This window comes from Acanthopagrus latus, chromosome 16 (genome assembly GCF_904848185.1).
Source record: "Acanthopagrus latus isolate v.2019 chromosome 16, fAcaLat1.1, whole genome shotgun sequence".
Lineage (NCBI taxonomy): Eukaryota > Metazoa > Chordata > Actinopteri > Spariformes > Sparidae > Acanthopagrus > Acanthopagrus latus.
Genome location: NC_051054.1, coordinates 10,114,170 through 10,135,682, shown reverse-complemented (window position 1 = coordinate 10,135,682; position 21,513 = coordinate 10,114,170). Strand labels below are relative to the sequence as shown.

At 43.6% G+C, this 21,513-nt stretch overlaps 2 protein-coding genes across 8 annotated transcripts in view; one reads left to right on the top strand and one right to left on the bottom strand.

The window, feature by feature from the left end:
- Positions 1–1,755: 1,755 nt before the first annotated feature.
- Positions 1,756–11,532, bottom strand: LOC119034312 (platelet-activating factor receptor-like). Of its 5 annotated transcripts, XM_037125174.1 has the most exons (4): positions 9,370–9,627; positions 7,600–7,837; positions 4,300–6,161; positions 1,756–3,431 (listed from the first exon to the last, which is right to left on the bottom strand). In XM_037125174.1, exon 4 carries the CDS (start codon positions 3,423–3,425, stop codon positions 2,274–2,276), a length of 1,152 nt encoding a protein of 383 aa, XP_036981069.1. In that variant the 5' UTR covers positions 3,426–3,431; positions 4,300–6,161; positions 7,600–7,837; positions 9,370–9,627; the 3' UTR covers positions 1,756–2,273. The 5 variants fall into 5 exon arrangements, with proteins under 5 accessions (XP_036981069.1, XP_036981072.1, XP_036981073.1 ...); XM_037125177.1 differs by lacking the exon at positions 7,600–7,837 and adding an exon at positions 11,402–11,532 and having other exon boundaries at positions 1,756–4,517; positions 9,370–9,454; XM_037125178.1 differs by lacking the exons at positions 4,300–6,161; positions 7,600–7,837 and adding an exon at positions 11,402–11,526 and having other exon boundaries at positions 9,370–9,454.
- Positions 11,533–11,603: 71 nt separating this feature from the next.
- Positions 11,604–21,513, top strand: part of luzp1 (leucine zipper protein 1) — a 49,108-nt gene continuing 39,198 nt past the window's right edge. For 2 of the 3 annotated variants that reach the window (XM_037125168.1, XM_037125169.1), the window contains exon 1: positions 11,604–11,744. The gene's annotated coding sequence lies outside the window, so the exon portion shown is untranslated. The remainder of the gene's footprint in view (positions 11,745–21,513) is intronic. The other variant, XM_037125170.1, reaches the window with a different exon arrangement.

Here is a 21,513-nt window from a genome sequence, read left to right as displayed (position 1 = left end):
TCATCACAACAGCAGCTGAAAAGTTCCCTAAATTGGAACAGAGCTTTTCTTTTTTATTTAACTTCTATATTCAACAGTTAATGAATGGCTCTAATTAATCTACAGACAGTCAGACCCCTGATGGTATCTTTACAGTTGATGAGGATTGTTTTTCTTGGCTGCCTCACTCAGGTGTGTCCCACTCCACACCCGTCACCTGCTTGTTTAGAGAAACCGTCGCTTTTGCTTTGAGATGAAAAAAAATGAAAAAATCTTTTCATGATACATCTTGACGCTGGCGGTTTGGGTGTGGATTCAAAAGATTCCACAGCAGATGACTAAGATTTGTCTCGGCCATGAAATGGAGGGCAGCTTATGTGAGATGTGGTGTTGTTGAAGTACCGCAGGCCTGGATGTGTAATTGTTTTTGAGTAGGAACAACTGACCTCTTATCATTAACTTTGTGTAAGTGTATACGTCTGATGAAATGTCTTATATGTCTTATTGCTGAGCCAAAGCCAACCACCTGTTAGCTTAGCTTGTCTTAGCTTAGAGACAGACCCAAAGCTAGGACTAGTTTAACCCGGGATAATTTAGCCCCTTTTTGTCCACAGATTGTCAACAGAGGGTTAACCTAAGCCTATGGCTATAGGATTCACACTGCAGTTTCTACTGACCCTGGGTTAAATGGCAAGTGTTTACATTCTCGGATGACGGCTGACTTCCATTACTTTGAAAATGGAGTCCACCAACATAAACCAGCACAGAGCCTCTTTAAGGTCCTTGTAATAAGCGTTTGTTAAAGGGTAATAAGGCCTTATGAGGCGCTTATTAACATTATGATGTGTAAATAAAATTACATAAGTATTAAGAATGGCATCATCAACATGTTTATTGTAAGATTATACACATTAATAAGCACTTTTAAGAAACTTGGTAACAGTTTATACATTGCTTAAGAAAGTCGATAATAATAATATCAAATTCCGAGTTAAGTGTTAGTTAGCTGCTGATAATTGCATAATAGAGTATGTATAACTCTTAATAAAGCCACGGAAAAGCTTAGTAGAGGTTTAACAATGACATAATGTGACAAAGTGGCAGCCACTCATAATAACTTGTGTTATTTAATAGAGTTTCAACTCAATAAATGTGTTTGTAATGCTATTATAATGATTATAAGAAACTCATGAGGCTTTTATTAATGCTCTTCGGCATCTATTGCCTTTTAAGTTCTTAAAAAAGATCATATAATCCAATTATAAACATGTTTACGATGCTATTATTCTTGTTACTTATTAGGGAACATATGCACATCGGTCACATTTTTCTGCTCACCAGGGGAGTTGTTCCACCGGCTGACGGTGACGGAGATGTGTACATGAATGAGACAAGCACCAACCAAGCCTACACTGATCTGGACCCCATCAATATGACTATGGACAATGTGTACTCAAGTCTGTCATGAACAGGGGGAGGGAGGGAGGGTGGAGATGTGCAATAACAAGAGGAAAAAGGCACAATGGTTATATCTGCATATAGAGCTCAACAATGCCTTTAACCTGATGGATGATCTTTTGTGTTCACAGTTTGTCTATATGTGGATTACCTCAAACGCTGCTTGATTTCATCTAATGTTGCAAAATATATGACTGTGGTAAAACCCACAGATCTGTAGCACCCGTGGGAAACTGTTCTCTCTGAACAGGAAGAAACGCTTCTTTCTGTGTTTGTGCATGTTAACAAAATCTGTAATATCAGAAATGATACTGCAAATTGAACACAGAAATAAAACTTTTATTTCAAGACTTAGGGAGTCAAACCAGCAACACCACTTTTTGGATCAAAGACCAACACAAGATCACAAAACTTGCACTATTAAAAACAAAAAATGCAGCAACAGCAGGTAGGCTCAAATGTAAATACAGCAGAAATCTGAATAATAATGATAAGCATTAGCTTTCTTGGTCACAGTGAATCATGGGATAATTTTACAGTATGTTCCCCGGAGGGGAAATGTAGCTCAAGCTTTCTTACGTTTATTCCCTGGTCTTACAAAACCAGATAGAACGTGCCTAGGCAAAGCCAAGCGTGTCACGTATCTGATGGAGACAGTCATCGGTATGCACACATATTTTATTGCTTCTGCTTGCAAAACTACAATAAGCCACATTAAAAAGTGATTCTGTGGGTGTAGCTACAAATACCACACAGACAATCAGCTATAGGTGCAACATCATGCTGTATGTGCTCTTGTCTCTTTCACATACACTAACATATCTACCTTGTTTAAATCAGTCCATTTCGTGCTGTTGGTCCTCGTTCTGGGGTCTCATTCTCTGATTCCTGCTGTCCATGGGCAGCTGTGTGTTGGCCTTCTTTGAAAAGTCCTCTCCCTTTCCAAACTTTTTAATGTGGTCCATGATGAATCTTCTGAACTTCCTTGTGGCGAAACAATAAACTATTGGATCCAAAATGCAATTGAGGCCCATGAGAACTAAAGTGAGCTGATGCGCGTCGCTCAACACCTGACGAGTCTCCTCGCTCCACTTTACGTGGCCCCAGCCCTCCTCGATCTGCAACGCTGCCAGTGTCCAAGGGCCTTGAATGATGTGGTGGGGCAGGAAACACAGAACAAACACCCCCACCACAGCTATCAACATCTGCAGGGCCCTCCTTTTCGTGCCTCTGGGTCTTCTAGATGTCGAAGACGTGGTCCTGGTGGACTTTTTAGATATAATCATAGACTGACCGGGACTTTGAGAAAGTAATGCCCGAGCAATAAGGAAATTACACACCACGACAAGGAAAAAGACAACAAAAAATAATCCAATTATTGTAAAATGACGGGCAGCCAATTTTTTCTTTTCTAAATCTGTTTGATTCTGGTACCCCTCAAAACAGCGAGTGAAGTTCTTGTCAGGGTTGGTCCCTGGAGATACCAGGTATGGAACAGCCATTGACACGGTCAACACCCAGATGATGACGCACACGATGATCCCACGACATCTGTGGTCCGAAGAGGCAGCATCCAGAGGCTGGGTGACAGCCCAGTACCGGTTGACGCTGATGGCTCCGAGGAAGAGGACGGAGCAGTAGGTGTTGATGAAGAACAACGAACCACTAAGCCGGCAGAAGTCTATGCAGACCCAATCACCTCGGCGACTGTAATAAACAATCCACAAGGGAAGAGCGAGCACAAATAGAAGATCAGCGATGGTCAAGTTTGTCATGTAGATGCGGATTTCGCCCATATTCTTGGTTTCGCGGAGGCAGCGCAGGACATACAGCACGTAGATGTTCTCAACAAGTCCAATGACAAAGATGATACTGTAGGCGACTGGAAAGAGGACATAACGAAATTCAGAATCCAGGAAGGTCAAGTTACTTCCAGAGTCCACACCAGAGGTTCCTGACATGTCAACTTCTCCTGTAGTTGAGCCCATTTTGGCCTGTTGGAGACAGAACACATCAGGGAAATGTCTTGGAAAGCATGTTGAGTCGAAAGAATATTCTCTGTTTCCAATATATTAGGTACACCTGCTGAAATGATTTTGTCCTTTAATGTTTCAGGAACATTATGACCTTAGCAGGTAAGGTAGTTAAGGGAGAAAAATCTCAAGATTCAGAAGACTCTGGCCTAACAAGACAAAGTGTCGTACGTACCCTGTATAAACATTAGGCCAGATAAGTATGAGGGTTAGATAAGGATGAGGGTATAATGACATCTGATCTATGACTTTATATATCTCATGGTCTTTGCAAACTTAGCAGAACAATATCCCAAACAAACCAAAGCTGATGGTTTGTGCAAACCATCGATGGTAGCAGACTTAATGTCTTCTACGCATTTTCTTTCTTTTCCTCACTTGGTCTGAGGTAATTTCCAGCTAATTTGTTGATGAATAGATAACCAAATATGGGAGGGACACTCTCTGAGCTGAAGATATCATCTGAACATTGATGAGACTCTGGAGGATTAACTTGAAAGCTCATTTTGTATACAGATGTGCTGTTATTTTGCTCCTCCTTCCAAGTCTGTATAAACTACACCAACGTGTTGATGAAGGTTCTCAGTTATCAAGATCCTGGTTAACATATACTAGATATACTCCAACTTAACTCTTCATTTATTCTGAATGGTTGTCATTGACAGTAGTATTTTATCTGCATTCTAAACCTTCTAATTGATGAAAACCTTCCTAACATTTCAAGTTTGAGCATATAAATCAGCTTCACAGTTCAAAACAGGGCATGGTTTGATCTGCCTGCCTTGACATGTCGCACAAACTAAACAAATATAACAGGATGCCAACTTACCAGACTGCTTCCTCTCTTCTAATATTGTCTCAAGATGTGAGCAGCGTGAATGTGTTCGTTTCAGTAAGGTGAAGTACCCTGAAAGGGGCGGGTTTCTGCGTCTGTGGGAGTGCTTCAGAGGTCATGACAAAGGAGGGAAGAACTTCTTACAGTCTTCTTTGGAAATCTCACTGAAGCAATGCATAGAGCCGCCTCCATTTCTTCTTCCCGTAGTTGTCCTGTCAGTAGAACCCAACCAAACGAGACACCCACGTTGGAGCAATCTTGTAATGACAATGAATTGCCTTGTCTACATACTGATTTGTTTGATGTTAGATGTAATGTCTTACTATGCCTTAATAGTTCTTTATATTGAGATGCACAGTCATTTTGAGGGGCTCCCGTGCAGCCACAGTTAAGTCCCCGGCCTTTTCCTGTCTTTACACACTGTACTAACAGTTTCTGCTCAGCTTCAATCTGTAATGTTGAAAAAAAAAACTACAAACTGAGACAGAAATCTTGGTTTGATCATGGACTCAGACCTGAATTTCAGCAGTGACACTAAAACAGTTACAGAGTCAGCCTGCTATCACCTTAAGAATATATCAAGGACAAAAAGGACTTATGTCTCAGCGAGATTTGGTGTCTTCACAGCAAAGAATCCACCAGACAGCTGTGGCTGATACAGAACGCTGCTAGTCAAGTCCTAACAAGAACCGAAATAGTAGATCACATCACTCCACTTCTCAGCAATCTACACTGGCCTCCTGTCTGTCAACGAGGAGAATTCAATCAATATGGCGATCAACATACTTTAAGGGATGGACGTTATCATAATTCAGTCATGATTCAACTTATCTCCTGGCTGCCTGGAAAACAGGTCAGAGGAGTTCTGGAGGATTGTTTTTCTTGGCTGCCTCACTCAGGTGTGTCCCACTCTGCCTCCGTCACCCACTTGTTTAGAAAAAACATCACTTTTGCTTTCAGATCAATATCAAAATCTAGCAAATAATCAAATCACAGATACTCATATGCATTTAAAGTTCATCCATTTTCAATGTAGATTTAAAAAAAACAGGGACATAAAAACTCAGTTTTCATTACTTAAAAAAGATAAAACAAACATTAGTTAGGTCACCGTTAACAAAACTGGCGAACTGGCAGAAACAGAGTTTCATGATTAAAAACTGACAATTTCATACAGACGTTATTGAAAGTGTAATCAAGTAATCCTTGATCCTTGAATCCTTTTTTCGAATGTCATCTGGGCTGTTTGTCCTCCGTGTTCATTTTTTGTAATATGATATTCCAATCACATGTAATCCATTACTACACAACCCTGCTTCAAAAAGGTAGGCTACATATAACACATCTAGATAGCTTTAATTCATGATTTCCTGTTGGGCACAGACTGAACCAGTTCATATTCTCAGTAGTGGAGGCTTAACTGTGCAGTAATTCATTTCAACCACAAGAGGGAGGGACAGGCTAATAAAAAGATTAAATTCTCCTGCATCAAACAGGGTACACAGTGTTGGAGTGACTTCAGCCCAGGTGAGGCTCCAGACCTCACTCTGTGAACTGCATGCACCACCACTCTCACACTCTGTGCTGTTTAAAGCAGCAGCAGCACCACCACCACCGCCCCCCTCTGTGGTAAATGTTTAATTCCAGCTCCTATGTACAAGCACACAACACAACACAACACGTCCTCCTCTCCCTGGTGCCACAGTGTAATTCCTAGATTAAGGTTAACGAGCCTCCCCAACCTTACTGCTGTTATTATGGCTTGGCGGTGGAACAAGAGAGCAGAGCTTTTTGGTGGTTGTGCCCTGCATGCCTGCCAGACGTGCTGTGCCACTGCTCGGGTATACAGGCTCACACTGTAAAAGGAAAAAAAAAAAAAAAAGAAAGAAAAATCTTTTCTCGATGCATCTTGTCGCTCGCGGTTTGGGTGTGGATTCAAAAGATTCCACAGCAAGTGAGTGAGATTTGTCTCGGCCATGAAATGGAGGGCAGCTTATGTGAGATGTGGTTTGGTTCAAAGAAGCGCAGGCCTGGATGTGTAATTGTTTCTGAGTAGGAACAACTGACCTCTTATCATTAACTTCATGTAAGTGTATACGTTTGATTATATATTCAAGTATTTGTACTCAAATATTCAAGTCCACCGCTAATGCTGAATGTTCAATACACAACTACTGTGGCCTCTTCACATATGTCCCAGAATGATTTGTTTGAGCGTTAACTCCACAGACACCATTCTTTGTTATGGTTAAGTAAAACTTATGGAAACTTGATGTGTCCCTGTGCATAACTATACAAGTATCATGCAAGCTTTGAGCCAAAGCCATTAGCCTGTTAGCTTAGCTTGTCTTAGCTTCGAGACCCAAAGTGCAGTGCTATCATTAGCCCTGAGCTAGGACTTAGTTTAACCTAAGCCCATGGCACTGCAGTTTCTACTAGCCCTGGGTTAAATGGCACATGTTTACATTCTTGAATGATTGCTGACTGCTCTGTAGCCCAGTTTCACACTGGTTGACTTTAAAGGGATAACCCCACAAACTCCATGCTGAGCCTGCTCCTGAGCAGGGTTAGGGAGCCCTAGGTTAAAGTCGGGGTTAGCCTGATTTGGAATGTGCCAGGTGCCAGAGTGAACAATCTGTCTGAATCTGTCTTACCTTTGGGATAAGAAGGCTCTCAGAGTGCTTTTAGTCCTGGGCTAAGTGTTAAAAGCTTGTTAGTACCTAATGTTCACTGAATTTAATGAAAACAAGTTCATTAAATCAGTAAACAAGTTCATAATTTATGAGTCTACTCATAATTTTAATGTAATCATAATAACTTTCATAAATTTTTAAGGCTACATTTGAAGGGAAACTTACATTTTTAAGCTGAACCAGCTCCCAATGTTTTACTGTGTAATGTTAAATAGCAGTTGAATTCAAACATAGACATCCCATGTTGCACAGGCAGTAGTGATACACTTCTTCCACAGGCTGTACACCTGCCTGCATTCCACTTGATTGTCTTTCTCAAATCTACTCCTATATACGGCTTCTAAAGGGCTCAAAAAAGAAAAGATAATCAGTTACAGACGCATGCAGGTGATCCCTGACGTTCTGCACTGCTGCCCGGACTTTCAATTTTTTTTTTTTTTTTTTTTTTTTTTAATGGGATAGCGAGCTATCGCTCTGGAAGAGCTATATAGCGAGAAGGCAAAGTCATGCATTCCTAAGGGAGACAGGAAGGGCGGGAGCTGCCTGTGTGGAGCTCCTCTTGTCCCATTAACACCTTTTTACAGTTGCTCCTTCACCTCACCTTGATCCATTGCACTTTTTGCCTCTGGCAGACGCAAAACGCCCTTGCGGGACATTTAGCAGACGGGTAGGCCGTGGTTGTACGGTTGGGCCGCAGAGAGAAAATATGAGGCTGAGAACTGATAAATAGGTAGTGTTTAGCTGCACGTCCCTCCCTGGTTCTTGGCAGACAAGAGAGTGTAGGTCTCTCTCTGGCAGATTTACTGCATGCCAGAGGCTGAGGTTTGAGGAATGTCCCCCTGCAGTGAGAAAGAGAGGGCCATGGGAGGGTGAGCGAGACAGGCTGAGGCATCTGTACCTCGAAATAATATAGGACCTGATAGTAAGACAAGATGTTTTTATTCCTATCAAAGGCTTTGGAGCTCTCATGGGACAGTCAGTGTATTTTCCAAATCAAGACATAAAATCTCAAAGTTCGAAACCCAGTAAGCGCTGCTGGAAGTCAACCACTAGTGATTGAAGTTGAAAATACTATAGGTTTGATTCACATGACAGTGTTGTACAAGCCAGTCCACCTTTGCTGCAAACACGTCCCTTCAATCGCAGCATCTGCAAGCCACGCTGCACTGATAGTTTACACAATGGTGTCAGTGCTTGATGGCATCGGATAAGTGCATGTTTCCCTACATGACGAGCTGCCCCACATTTTGATCCATCAGAGTGACATCCGTTTAAATACTGGCCATAACCCACTCTGAGAGGACATCGTATTAAGCACATTAATCCTTATCCCTGCTGTAAAAAGGACACAAAGCAGGAAAACATGCAGTATGAGCCACGTTGTGGCATTAAATCCCCCTTCTCTGGTCTAATTTTATTTCTTACATGCTCATTTTGTCATTCAAAGAATCACATCAGGTGACTATTGACCTGGTCTTTGCACTCTGTCCTGCTGGCTGCTTGTAATTTTGGTGATCTGCGCAGGATTATTAGAGATTAGTCTGCCACTGCAGCCACCACAAGTCGCTCAGGATAAGATAAAGTACCCAAAATGTGACATACATCCAGCGAAAATCACGGGGGCTTCCTTTATAAAGTCATTTAGGCGACATCATTTAATTGTGATTTGCGCTGTTCATTAACAAATTCTTACTGGAACAAACAAGTTAATGTTGCTGGGTGGTGAAGGATGTTTGTGATTAGGAAGGATGTCGGCTTGAACACGGCTCTTCCTGAATCAGCTTGCCTGTGTGTGCTACGGCATTTGCTGTCGGAGATTACATTCCCCCAGCAACCCCCTTCTTTATGCATTAGATTACAGTCTGTGTTGTGCATTTGCGTTCAAATCATTTGATATATTAAGGCGGATTCCCAAAATGACAGGAACTTGTCTGTGCACGAGCCAACCCCTCTCGAGACGGGTGAAACATGACCGCTACACGTCCTCATAAAAAAGAGGCATTTTCCATGCCTGTCTTTACTTATGTGTCATCTCACTGTTTCTAAAGCCTTGATATTTGTGTGTGTGTGTGTCTGCGTGTATGTATGTGTGTGTGTGTGTGTGTGTCTGTGTGCGTGCGTGTGTGTGTGTGTGTGTCTGAGTCTGTGTGTGTGTGCTTTGCGTCTTTGTAGATCAAGAGACAGTCGTTTTAATGTCTCGAGCAGACTGAGGGATAAGCCTCATAGTCTTCAGCCCCTGAAACTATTTTTCTCTCTCCCACTGTGCCTTTACCTTTTAAGACACATTAACATGAGAAATATATACAGCAGGCAAGCATATAGTTTATACAGATGTATGCATAGATTATTCATACACCTGCGCTTGGCTTACCTGCTTGACATTCAGGAGTCTGGTCTTGCCCTGGTTATGTCTTTGGCTCTCTTTGACCAGTCGGTAAATTTGGCCTTTTCCCGACCTGGAGAGAGAGCAACGACTTTATATCTCTCCCAGCACATAATGTCAAACGATATGATTAAAGCGGTGTGGCTTTTTAAGACGGAGGACGACTGTGGGAATATCCATGAAAGACTGTTTTAATCACACGATACAAGACGCGGTCAAGGTCACGGATGACGCCTTCGATACACAATAACTGTACTATGAGCCACTCCCTTTAACAGAAAGTAACAGTGTCCCACTGATTATACGTTAGAATGGCAACCAGGCAGTAAAGATTTTGTAAATGATAAGATTTGGTCCAATCTGTTCAAGACGAGAGATAGAAAAACACTTCAGTGTATGAAAGAGTGTGTGTGTGTGTGTGTGTGTGTGTGTGGGCTGGACTTCACCTGGTTGGTTGGTGGCTTATCACAATAACAGTTGTGAGGTACTTTATTATCTTCTGAAATAGTTTCCTGGTAGCCTACATAACTGAAAGATAATAAAAAAAAATCCCATGCTGGAGAATTTATTGCCACACTATAATCATGCAGCAATATACAGAGTAAACAATACGCTTCTGTTGCAGCTATTACGCGAGTGTGAGTGCTGTGCACTTGAGTATTTGGTACCCAGGTTCAGTGATGGCAGAGGGGTTGCAGAGTGACAGCACAGATCGAGCCATGTGTCTGCCCTGAAGGTCAGGCAGTCTGAGCTGCACTGGGTTTGAACTCAGGGGAGGAAGACAGCGTGAAGTGGCCTGGTTCACGCTGTCGAACAACCCAGCAACTCCAACGTGATCCATCATAACCGAGCCAGAGACCGAGAGGAAAATGTAGGATCGGGTGAAATGACTGTAATGCCATTTTTTAGCCTAATGTATTTACCACAATAATTTTATGGTTTTCTTTAGCGATAGCTGCTGAAGTGGGGTCAGGATCGGGCTGCACAATATTTGAACAAACTGACACTGCAATCGTTTGTTGTTTCTGCAATAAACATCACTAGATTGAGATATTTGGGTGATTTTGTAGGGGAGTGAGTTTTATCAAACAACCAAAGTAGGCCTGGATTTGTTTGAAGAATGACTGTGACTGGTGGTTTCCTACTCAGAGCTTGCATGTCACCAACGATCAACACATTTAGACAAAAGTAGTCAGATGTCGCTTATAGATAAGTCATTCCAAACTGGCACCTTGATAGTTTTGCTTAGTGTAAAGCAGCAAGTCGGAGCACGATGTGTAAGTTAGCTTTGGTTCACATTGCGATGTTGATCCTGAAACGATGTGTTGTGCAGCCCTAGGTCCATCGAGCATCTTTAAAAGGATTCAGAGGGATAATGATGAGCTTTTGTCGAATTTTCAAGGAGGTTGCAGCATGTCATTACATCTTACCACCCCGCTGATGCTGATGTTGTTGATATCATGGTTATCGGGAATATAGTGATATGGGCCAACAAGTCCCATTTGCAGATTTATAACAATCCTACAGTTGATACTCGTGGGGTTAATCGTAACATTATGACTCTGTTGGTGATATATCCTGCATAATTACTTCTTTTCTTTTTTAATATTGTAAAAGATATTTAAACTGTGATACACAATGGGAAGCTTAATGGTACTTTATATCCCCAGTGGTATTATTATAATATTGAAGTGGAGGCTCATGAGTAAAGCAGGCTATATCCTGACCTTGTGCTGTTCAATTGAAAAATATCTATATGTGTGTGTGTGTGTGTGTGTGTGTGTGTGTGTGTGTGTGTGTGTGTGTGTGTGTGTGTGTGTGCAGAGAGAGACGCATTAGCTCAGTCTATCCTCTGAACCTCAGCTCGGCTTCAATTCCTCCCCACCGGCCAGACTCTGCGCATGTTATGAGGGCGAGAGAGGCGGGACCTCGCAGCCGGGAAGGGCGTTCTCTTTGCGGTCAGACCGGGCAGAGTCATCCCGAGGGGTGGGTCCTCCGGCAGCAGAGAAGGAAAACCCACCTTTTTTCATTGTTAAGGACGCGGTGGAATGTGATGGTTTGATCCCGTACGAGCCAGTGAGGGGAATATCCGAGAGGGGACCGACGAAAGTGATTTAGGTGAAAAGAGAAGGGGGGAAAGCCAAAAGGAAAATCTTCCCCTCGCTGTCGCCTCCAGCTCCCCGGTGGTTATCTGAGAGTATGTGGATGAACTTGTCCTCGCCGTGTCGGCAGCAGCAGCAGAAGCGGCGGCAGCAGCAGCAGCAGCAGCAGAGAGTCCCACCGTCCGCATGAGCTCAGACCGTGTGAAGTTGTGGATTTTACCGTGGCGTTTTTAGTCTCGACCCGGCGGAGGACCAGCCGAGGTAAAGTTGGAGTCTTTAATGTTTTCGGTCGTGTGTTTTGGGGAACATGGAGGGGGGGTTCAGACAGCGGGGGCTTCCTGAGTTTGGACCCAGCGAGACGGGGACTGCAGAAGTCTGAACTGCGGCAAGTTTTTCAACCCTCCTCCTCCTTGTTCTTCGCCGTCCTCCTCCTCCTCCTCCTCCTCCTCCTGTTCTGCTCGTTTTGTAGACAAAATGTAGCATCCAGGACTGCGGCGAAAAAAAAAAACTTCTCAGGTGGTTGTCACAGTGGCGCCGCAGAGAGAATTCACACCCTTACTGTCGTACAGGTTGAACAGTTACTTTCAGTGGTTACATGTATGTACGCACTTTAATAACACCAGGCTGCTGCTGTAATTACAGCGGAGCCCAAGACTGTGGGGATTGGTGGAAAAAAGAAAAGGAAAAAAAACACATTAAAACAATGTCAGTGCCCTTTACTTGTTCTCCTCCCCTGCATGAGGCCTAGTCTGTGTTTGAATGGCAGCCGGTGAGGAATAAGAACTTGTGTGCTGTGATTCCCCTGAATTTATCTGTGGGTGTTTTTGCATCCAAACATGTTTCACTTTCTTTTGTTGACATCTGGTGCCAGCCTCAGGAGCTCTCCTCCTTAAGCAGGAACACTGTGGTAACCCACACACACATCGTTCAGTATGATGTCCAGTAGTTAGGATGCATGTAGGTATGTTAGATGTGCCAGAGCCCGACCCACCAATCGGCTGACAGATATTATTCAGCCAGTATCGGCCAATCACTCAAATGTTTTTCCAAGAGATTATGACGCAGGACAAGATTCTTAGGGTACTTCCGGAATCAGTAAATTCCCAGTGAAGGTGCAATAACGTCTGTGTGTCTGTGCGATTGTTAAACCATAAAAATATCCTGCCTGCTTTTGATTACCGCATTTGAGGGATCACTGTAAATAAAATGTGTGTATATCGGCAGATATATCTCTCAGAATCTTTTACTTAATCTAATACCAGTATCGGCATCAGGGTACTGGTTGGACTCCAGTGCACGCTGTTACATTATCTGGCTTAAATAAATGCTGGGCTTAGTTTAATCACACTTTGAGCACTGTAAAATCCCAACTGGGCACAAAAGTCACCGTAAGGATGTTGCATTAACCCAGAAATGGACTATTTCAATCACCTGCGTTTTCAGAATCTGTAATGATATGAGTTTGAGTGCACATGTTGTGTGTTGAGTCAGTTTGAGACAGAGAACCACAGTGTAACCACACAGAGCTGAATTAGCCTCAGAGCTTAGAGCTGGATGCTCCTTAGAAAACTAATGGCAGGGCTCCAGACTAACTTTTTACACTAGTTGCCCTGATGTGCGGCTAACTTTTAAAAGCACCAACACTATACCAAAACATAGATTTATTAACACATGATATGAATAAATGTCAACTGGAATAATGGTGAGAGAAGGTGAATAAATTACTATATCCCCAATGTCTGAAAGATAAGTGCCACATTGCAGGCGCAGATTTTTTGGGTGCATGTGTGGCCAAAATAGTCGCACCCTGGAGCCCAAACTGCTGAAAGTTGGTAATCGATATGACGCTTTTGTTTGTTTATGAATATCTTGGGTGTTTAAGACAAAAAAAGGCGATTTGAAGATATCACCTGCAGCTTTAGGAATCTGTGAGGGCTATTCTTCACCACTTCCTAGCAGTTATGTTAGACTTTATCAATCAAAGCTGATGATCAATCAAACAATGACTAAGACATTTAGAAGTTACAGCCCTGCTTCGGTGATCGCTTGTCAAATCAACAAACGGTACGTCAAGACATGTTTGTTCAGTCTGAGAGTGTGTTTGTTTTCGTTCACATGAGGTGGAATGTGTTGTGCGGCGCTGGCAACGCATGCATGTATGAAACCCTAAGTGTGAACAGTATGTGCCCTGTGCTGCCTCACCCGAATGGTAATAGAGGAGTGTGTGTGTGTGTGTGTGTGTCAACAGCAGAAAAGGTAGTTGTAGTGGTGGAATACTGATCTGCCAGGTGGGGCTCGTAAAGAGCAGCGTGGGGAGGGAAGGAGATGGAGGGGACCTGCCTTGACCTGTTTCAGACATGAAGGAGACAAAAAAAAAAAATCACTGATGACTTTCCAGTAAGGCTCGCCCTCCCAGCCAGCTGTAGATTACACCAGCTGAGCTACCAGCTCGTGCTGCTGGGAAGCCGCTTTCCTCCTGGATTCGTGCACGGACACTTGCAATAGCGGCTCATCATGCAGACGTGTGAAAAAGGGTTTTCCTACGGTATTTTGAGGGGGATTATCGCACCGCATGTGGAGGGAATGTCTGCACTTTGTGCTGTCAGTTTGGAAATGTTGGGAGAAATGCAAAGGGAAAATTAAATGAGAGTAGCAGCAAAGTGAAGAGTGAGATGTCTAAATTTTCCCTCACGGCTTCTTGATCCATGCATTTACAGTCTTAGAGAAACTGTGCTCCGAGTTGGGGTCGGTCGGATTGGCTCTCAGGAGGGAGAGTTCCCAGAGGACGGATGCCCTCCTCCCGACATTCATCCCAGTAAGTGAACACGACTGCTCAGCGCAATGATGGTTGTTAATGTTGACACAGTGGGAGTGCCATCACCATCACTTACTTGTTTGGTGATCTTTTAAAAGTGAACGTCACACAGAGTTTGCACCGTGTCCTGTCCCGGAGTTGTCGCCTGCCATGCAAAGTAATAATCATACCCCTCTCCCTTCTCTTTTACGACCTGGGCTATACCACGCATGATTGGTTTTCCACTCCGCAGAACCCCGCGACCGCCCTATGAAACTGCCTGCACTGCTTTGGGTGAAACCAAAAACTAATCATTATGGGTGTCCAATAAGGGTAATTATCAGACTAAGCACTGGACCTGGGGATTACGGAGTGGCTAAATGACTGCTCTGGGGATTAAATTAAAATATTGAGGTTTTCTGCCTGGGAGAATCAAACCGCTGGGAATGTCAAGCCCAGCCTGTCGGTGGTAGTATTACTGCCACTCGGCACATCAAGGTTTATGCACAGGGCCCCTGCTGTTGGTGTCGGAGCGTCACATCAGTGTGGAATTACACGGACGCTGACGTCATGTGCTGCAAGTGGATGCAAAAGAGAAAGGATATTGTTGATGCTTAGTTGGAAAGTCCTGTATAATTTCGGTCACCAAGCGGCGTTATTATCAAACTTCACAAGACAGGTCAAGCCAAGCAGCAAATGTTTGACATTTTGCCTGAAATATGACTGAAACACCCAATAAAGTAATAATTGGAAAAGTGAGTGGCGGGTGCCCTCTGCAGCGTAGCCTGCACATCGTAATGAACTGTAATGGATAGCTCGGATAGAATTTTGGACCGGATGGTGTTGGTGTTGGTTATTATTAGTGGCAGACTCGGGCCTCTTTAAAATAGTACAGATGATTCATGGTCTCTTCTAGGCTCGTATTAAAGCCCACACACACAGCCTGTGACTGTATATCCTTTTGTGAGTGTGTGTGTCTGTGTGTGTGTGTTTTGTGATAATGCAATAATGGGCTCGGTATCCAGGACAGAGGCTGCTGTTGACAGTACGCAGGCCAGCTGGAGTTGCTGTCTGTGTATGGGATGACTTGCAGGAGGATGGCTTAATGCCACCGTGATCGTGTGTTTTCCGAAAGGTCTGTTTGTTGGAGGTGGTAAGAGTTTAACAGATTGGTCGAAAAATCAGTTGCACTCGAGAGAAAATTAAGATTTTTCAAGCAAAACCTCTAAACACCTCCTTCCAGATCCAAAATTGGTCTATTTGGTCTCTCTCTTCTATTGAACACACATTTATTTTCCCTTCTTCCCTCTCTTCCCATTCCTCTATTCCCTGCCAGCTTTCTTTATCAGTGGAGGGCCAGTGACAGGGAAGGGCTCTGTGATTTCAGCTGGAGTTCAAACTACTTGAACTTTGTGTGTATTCTTGGGGTCGGTGTGTGTGTGTATGTGTGTGTGTCTGTGTGTGATCGTGTATGTCTCTGCGCCAGAGCACTTTTCCTCGACGCTGTTCCCAGCCATGTCGATCTGTCATCGGATACTAGAGACTGAGGGTGTCAATCACTCAGCGAGTAGTGGAGAGAAGTACATCCCAGCTCTAAGCGTTCACACGCCTCGCTCTGGGCTCTCATTAACACGTACACTGACACACCGAGCAACAGATATGTGCGCTCACTCTTCAAGAATTCCCCGGCAAAAGAAAGAACGGATTCTGTTCACGCAACTTCTTCTGCGTGTGTGTGAATGAATCCCCCTCCTCATTAGCCCTCCAAAGCGTGCCAAACGGACTCCTCATTACCAGCCGCTCTGGTGGGCTTTCTGTGCTGTGGTTGCTCGGAGAGGCCATAACATAGCATATGATGTGGCATTAGGATTGGGCAATATGGATAAAATACATGTATGTTGTTTCATATTGATTAAATTCATCTTCTGCTTGCAAATCTGCTCAGAAGTTGTTGATAGGTGGAAGACAACCAGACAGCGGTATTATGAATCAGATGCCTGACAAGTGACAAGTAAGGTGTTTCATCACATTATTGCACAATTCATTGTGACCATAAGTCATCATTCTTTGCTCATTAATTATTTTCCAGTCCAGTGTTCAGCGTCATGGCGAGGCTTTGTCACCGCGAGTCTTCGCTCACCAGTCCGCTAAAGTGACATCTCTGGTATTCACTGACCTGTAAAAAGATTTTATTGACTCACTGGGGAGTTATCGAGACTGTTACATGAGCAGCTGGTTATGAAATTGGAATGTTTTTGGCAAATGAGGCTGTTGTTAAGTGATCGACTTTGGCACAAATGTTTGGTCGGAGCCAAAATCTGAGGCTCCTAGATACTGATACGAATGAATCATCAAGTCCGCAGGAGAACGTGTGAAACATTTACTGAAACTTAACTCTGGCCTCCGCCCCCTTTGTGCCGCGCTGTACCCTGAATGACACATTTCCATTTCCTTATATTCTTTTATGTGTGTCAAGCCGGCAAGCCATTCAGCTTAGCGACTTTGGCAGCTGGATGTTGCATTTCCCCTCGTCATTATGGGCAAATCCTGACAGCTCAGTGGGGAGCTATTATTGTACATTCCTAATCGTGTTTTGTAAATCCCTTTGCTTTATATGTAGCCGGAGGTCGACTATGTCAAGAGGATAAGATAACAGCATATATATGACCTTTCAGCTGCTAAATTTACCTTATTATGCAATGTCATAGGGTTTACTGTACAGATTGTAAAGCCCATTGAGTCAATCTGATTGTGGTTTTGGGCTATATAAAGCAAATCGATTTGATTTGATGGGCATTTCAAACAAAAATGCTGATCAGTAGTCAAAGGAAACCAATAACCAATGACCAAACGCTAACCAACTCCTGAATCATGTCAACACCAGCACAGGATTTTTAGGCTATATTGCGATATACAATATATTTATGTAAACATATTTTGAAATCTCCTCAAAAGCACATAATGCAGCTCAATGCTAGGACATGGTGACAAAATCAAATATCACATCACCTCAATACCAGTACTGTGACAAAATTGTGACAATGTTTTTGGTATACTGATTCTAAAATATTAACACAATGAGATTTTTGATTTGGAGCCATCTATAATGTGGATATCACGACTTGGATCACAATGGCAAGTATGGTAAGTTTACTATAATGCAGCTTTTAAACTAGGAGGAGACACCACTAATGCCATATCACAATGTAACAATATTGTTAAACTGAGCTATAGTCTCATATCACAGTAATGATATGACGCCAGTATGTTGTCCATCCCTTGTATGTGAGCAGAGAACTTAGAAGTGATAGCAAATGATAAAACCAGCTCAGATGCTGAACAGTGTGGCTCAGAACACATGTCTTCAATGCTCCTTCACCACTGTTATCTATCGGCTGTAATGCAGACTTGTACCAGACTTCCAAACAGCTTGCTAGTGCCATATTTCAGGAATTTGAATTTATGAACGTCGCTCCCCTGCAGCCCTCAGAACCAGGCAGCTGCCCTGCTGTTGACCATGTGATGGTTCTTAAGCTTTGGTAACTGAAGAGGGGGGAAAAAAACTCATCATCTGGTCTTCATTTTGGCTCCCCAGCTCTCCACCATTTCCTTATCACACGGGAACAGAGACAGACATGGTTAGCGTTTGATGTAGATGCTGTAATAGAATGTATTGTATTATTTGGGGTTTGTCTTTTCAAGCTTAGCCCCTGCTGTCACTTCCTAAGGTGATCTTGAAACTCAATAGACCTCAAAATTTGCTGTTTCCAGCTTTGAAATGTGAGTATTTTCTGGTTTATTTACTCCTCTACGTGAAAAGGACCAAAGTAAAGTATCTTTGTGTTGTGGAAAAAAGAAGAATGGCATTTTGGACATTGAGAACAACTAATCGACATTTTCCCAATTTTGTCACGACCCCAAATCTTAAGCACACTTTGAGTCAGGTAGTTTAAACTTGAAGGGTTCCCATCACCTCTTGCTGTTGCGAACAGTATCCTCATTTTTTGTTAGTGCAGCCAAATTGCAGCTTAACACAGGGTAAACATTGTTGACACTGACTTCTTGTCCTTCTATCAAGTGGTCTGTTGCTCTCAAACCCACTGCTCTCCGTGCTGAGCGCGAGTTGATTTAGCAAAACTAAGAATGCCAAGAATGTATCGGTGGCTGTTGGATATACCCCGATAGCTGCAGGTGATAAGTCCTCTAATGTTTAATCAGCGGCCTGCCCAGGCTGGCTGCCCCACATGGCTGGAGTTTGGACCACGTTGACTCATAATGCGGGTCACTCTGCTACTGTGTTTGTGTTTTACATGCTGTCAGGTTGACCTGAAACACAAGTTTCCCCTTTTGGTTTTCATTTTTTTTTCCAACTGGTTCCTGCGTGGGGCTTAGGTTTCTGTTGGACCTTTCAGCCTCCAATAAGTTGTTTTACAGAAGCTTCCCTGTGCGCCTGTTTTGTTCCTACACTGTACAGGCTCCCGCAAAAAAAATGTGTGTGTCTACCTCGTCGATCCGGGAAGGAAAGAAGGGAAAGAAGTGCAAAGGAAACAGACTTCAAAAGCATGTAGGAGGCTCAGCAAGGTGGAGGGAGGGAGGGAGGCGTGAAAGGGACGGAGACATTTTAACTGAGGAGAACTAAAGTTAGGACATTTCTTGTAAATTCCTCAGCAACACTTTTATTTTTTTAGGTGTTCTCGTCAACAGGCCGATATTTTCCCTCGCTCCTTCTGATTGTTATCTTGTCTCACTCACTCTCTCCCTCTCTTTTTCGACCCACCTCTCCCCCCCTCCACACCCCCTATTCCCGTCACTCCCCCTTGTCCCGCCTGGTCCAGGGGTATTTTTGGAAGTTAATGAAAAGAGAAATCCGAACCGCTTACCCTTAAAAGGCATGTCTGGGTCAGCTGGGTGGAAACTTGTGTTATTAATGTCCTTAACTGTTTTTTCTGTGTGAGTGGGTCATCTGCGATTGTAAGTATGCGTGCGTTCGGGGCTGCGTACAGCGCTGGAATGCTGTGGGTTGGGGGACCAGAAGGAAAGGAGGGTGGGCTAGCAGCGAGCAGACCTACGTCTTCAGGAAAGGAGGGGGGTTCAGGGGCATATTTGGCATATTTCAGGAGCCATTCCAGTCTGGTTCGAGATGCATTCTTCTTCCTGGAGATCTGGCCGAGCGGCCAGATGGACAGCGATCAAGGGAGGAGAGGAAAGGTGAACATCACGCTCTACTTCCTATCAGTCTCGTGATGCCGGTAGTGGAAGATGGCACAGATTACACATACCAAGCTTCGACAGAGCTAAAGCTAAAAAAAAAAAAAAAGAATCACCTCAATAATAATATCCTTAAAAGGCTAAATGTTGAACCAAAGTCCTTCACCCAGCAGCAGGGTTTGTGTGTCTTGGGTAGCATCGTTACAGTGTAATGTGTGTTTATATGCTGAGAGCTGTAATATGTCTCTTTCAACCTCTCTTCCGTAGCATTATAGTTACTGCTTCTTCCCCCTAGAATTTATGATGTCTTAGCCTGTTATTTGCAGTCGGACGGCTACTGACTGACGTGACAGCGGTTGGCAGGAGTTCACGGTGGCGGTACCAGTCCAGTACTCAGCGGAGTTCAGGTTCATGGTGAGGTCTCAAGCCTGTGCTGAGGGCCCAGTTGGAGAAATACTGTACAGCTTTAACTCTGAAACATCATTGTTTTATTATTTATTGTTGGCTTTTATTGTGTCTCAAATCCAAATGACACTAAACTAATGAAACAGCCAGCAATTAGAAACATCAAATGCGTTGGTGGGTGCCTACTGTCCCGACTCTGGTGCTTCTGTTTCTGGGTGAGGGCCGGAGAGACGACATCAAATGCTCCTGCTGTCTCTTTCTCCTGCGCTTTCATGCGTCTGATGTCTCCTATGTTTTGATCTCGCAAAAAAAATGTGGATTAGGGAACCACCTCGAATCTGACGAATGAAAGGAAAAACCCAAAATAAGTGAGTGCAGAGCAAATAATGCGGAGGCTCAAAGAATGAAGGGTTTGATGAAAATAGTGACAACCCAGCTGAAAACCTCCGGGAGGCTTTGGAACAATGACTTAAACAGAATTCTCCATCAAAACACCAAACGAGGGCAAATCTTGAGAGTGCTGCTCATCCCCCAAGTTAGAGTGGCATAGACTTGCAGCAGTGAATTTGTCGTGGCTGCCTGAGGCGGCCCAACGTCTTACTTAGACACTCTATGTTGTTTTTTCCTTTAATGTGTCACCTATTTGTACACGTTTTATGATATCCTCTCCTCAACAGGAGGTGTTGGTGAAATAATTCATGAGCAGACTTGACAGACGTTGAGGAAAAGGAAAGTTGGACTTTGGATTAGTGATGCTTGTGTCAACATCCTTGAATTGACTTTGTCGATGTACAGTGTAGCTGTGTGGGTGTAGATGTTTGTTGGCCAGTGATCATATGTAACTCAAACAGTCGGGCGGTTTTCATTTTCACATGTTCTTCCTTTGCAAGTGATCCATCAAGCGAAGCTCTGGTCCCTCCACCTTAACTGTATGAGGGCTATGCACGCTCTCACGTCGTCCACACACTCTCACACACTCCTGTCTGACCTGCTCTAATCCTTGGATCTACAGGGTGGCTCTCAAAATAAAATTCCTCCTGCAGATTATTTTTCTTGTGATCAGAAAATACACATGTTCTCAGGGAGAGGAATGCCGAGACGCTGTGGCGGCCTGGAGATTGCTCACTTCCCACTCTTTTCTTCCTCTCGTTCTCGCCTGTTTTGGCGCCTATGTTAACTTCATTTTTCAGTTCTTATTCACTCTGTAGACACTTTTCATGTCTGTGAACTTTATCTCACTGCCTCATTTTCTGTTTGTCTTTTGTTTTTCACCTACCCTCGTGGTAAGATGTTTTTCTTCTTCCCCACATACATCCTTCCCTCTGTTAGCCCATCCATCCATGTATTAGCGAGTCTGGTTTTAGGAGTGTTCATCATTGTGGTGCTGATGCATGCAGACCCCGACTGCTAGGCTATTTTCAGCCTCTCCTTCCCCTCTTCTGTACCCTTTTTCGCCCCCTCTTTTCTGCTTTGGTTTTATTTTGGATGAGATCTCCACACTGCTGCCTTTTGTAAAGGGCAGCTGAGGGCTGGGTTGGCTGGTTTTCCCCTAAATGCCAGGATTGCTTTTTGAGCTCCTTGTCGTGCTAGCTGTCCCAACCAGGGGAAGTGAAGCAGCACAAT

Bases quoted from the DNA above. Each gene is read 5' to 3' on its own strand.
- LOC119034312 (XM_037125177.1), bottom strand. From the start codon at position 3,425: ATGGGCTCAACTACAGGAGAAGTTGACATGTCAGGAACCTCTGGTGTG.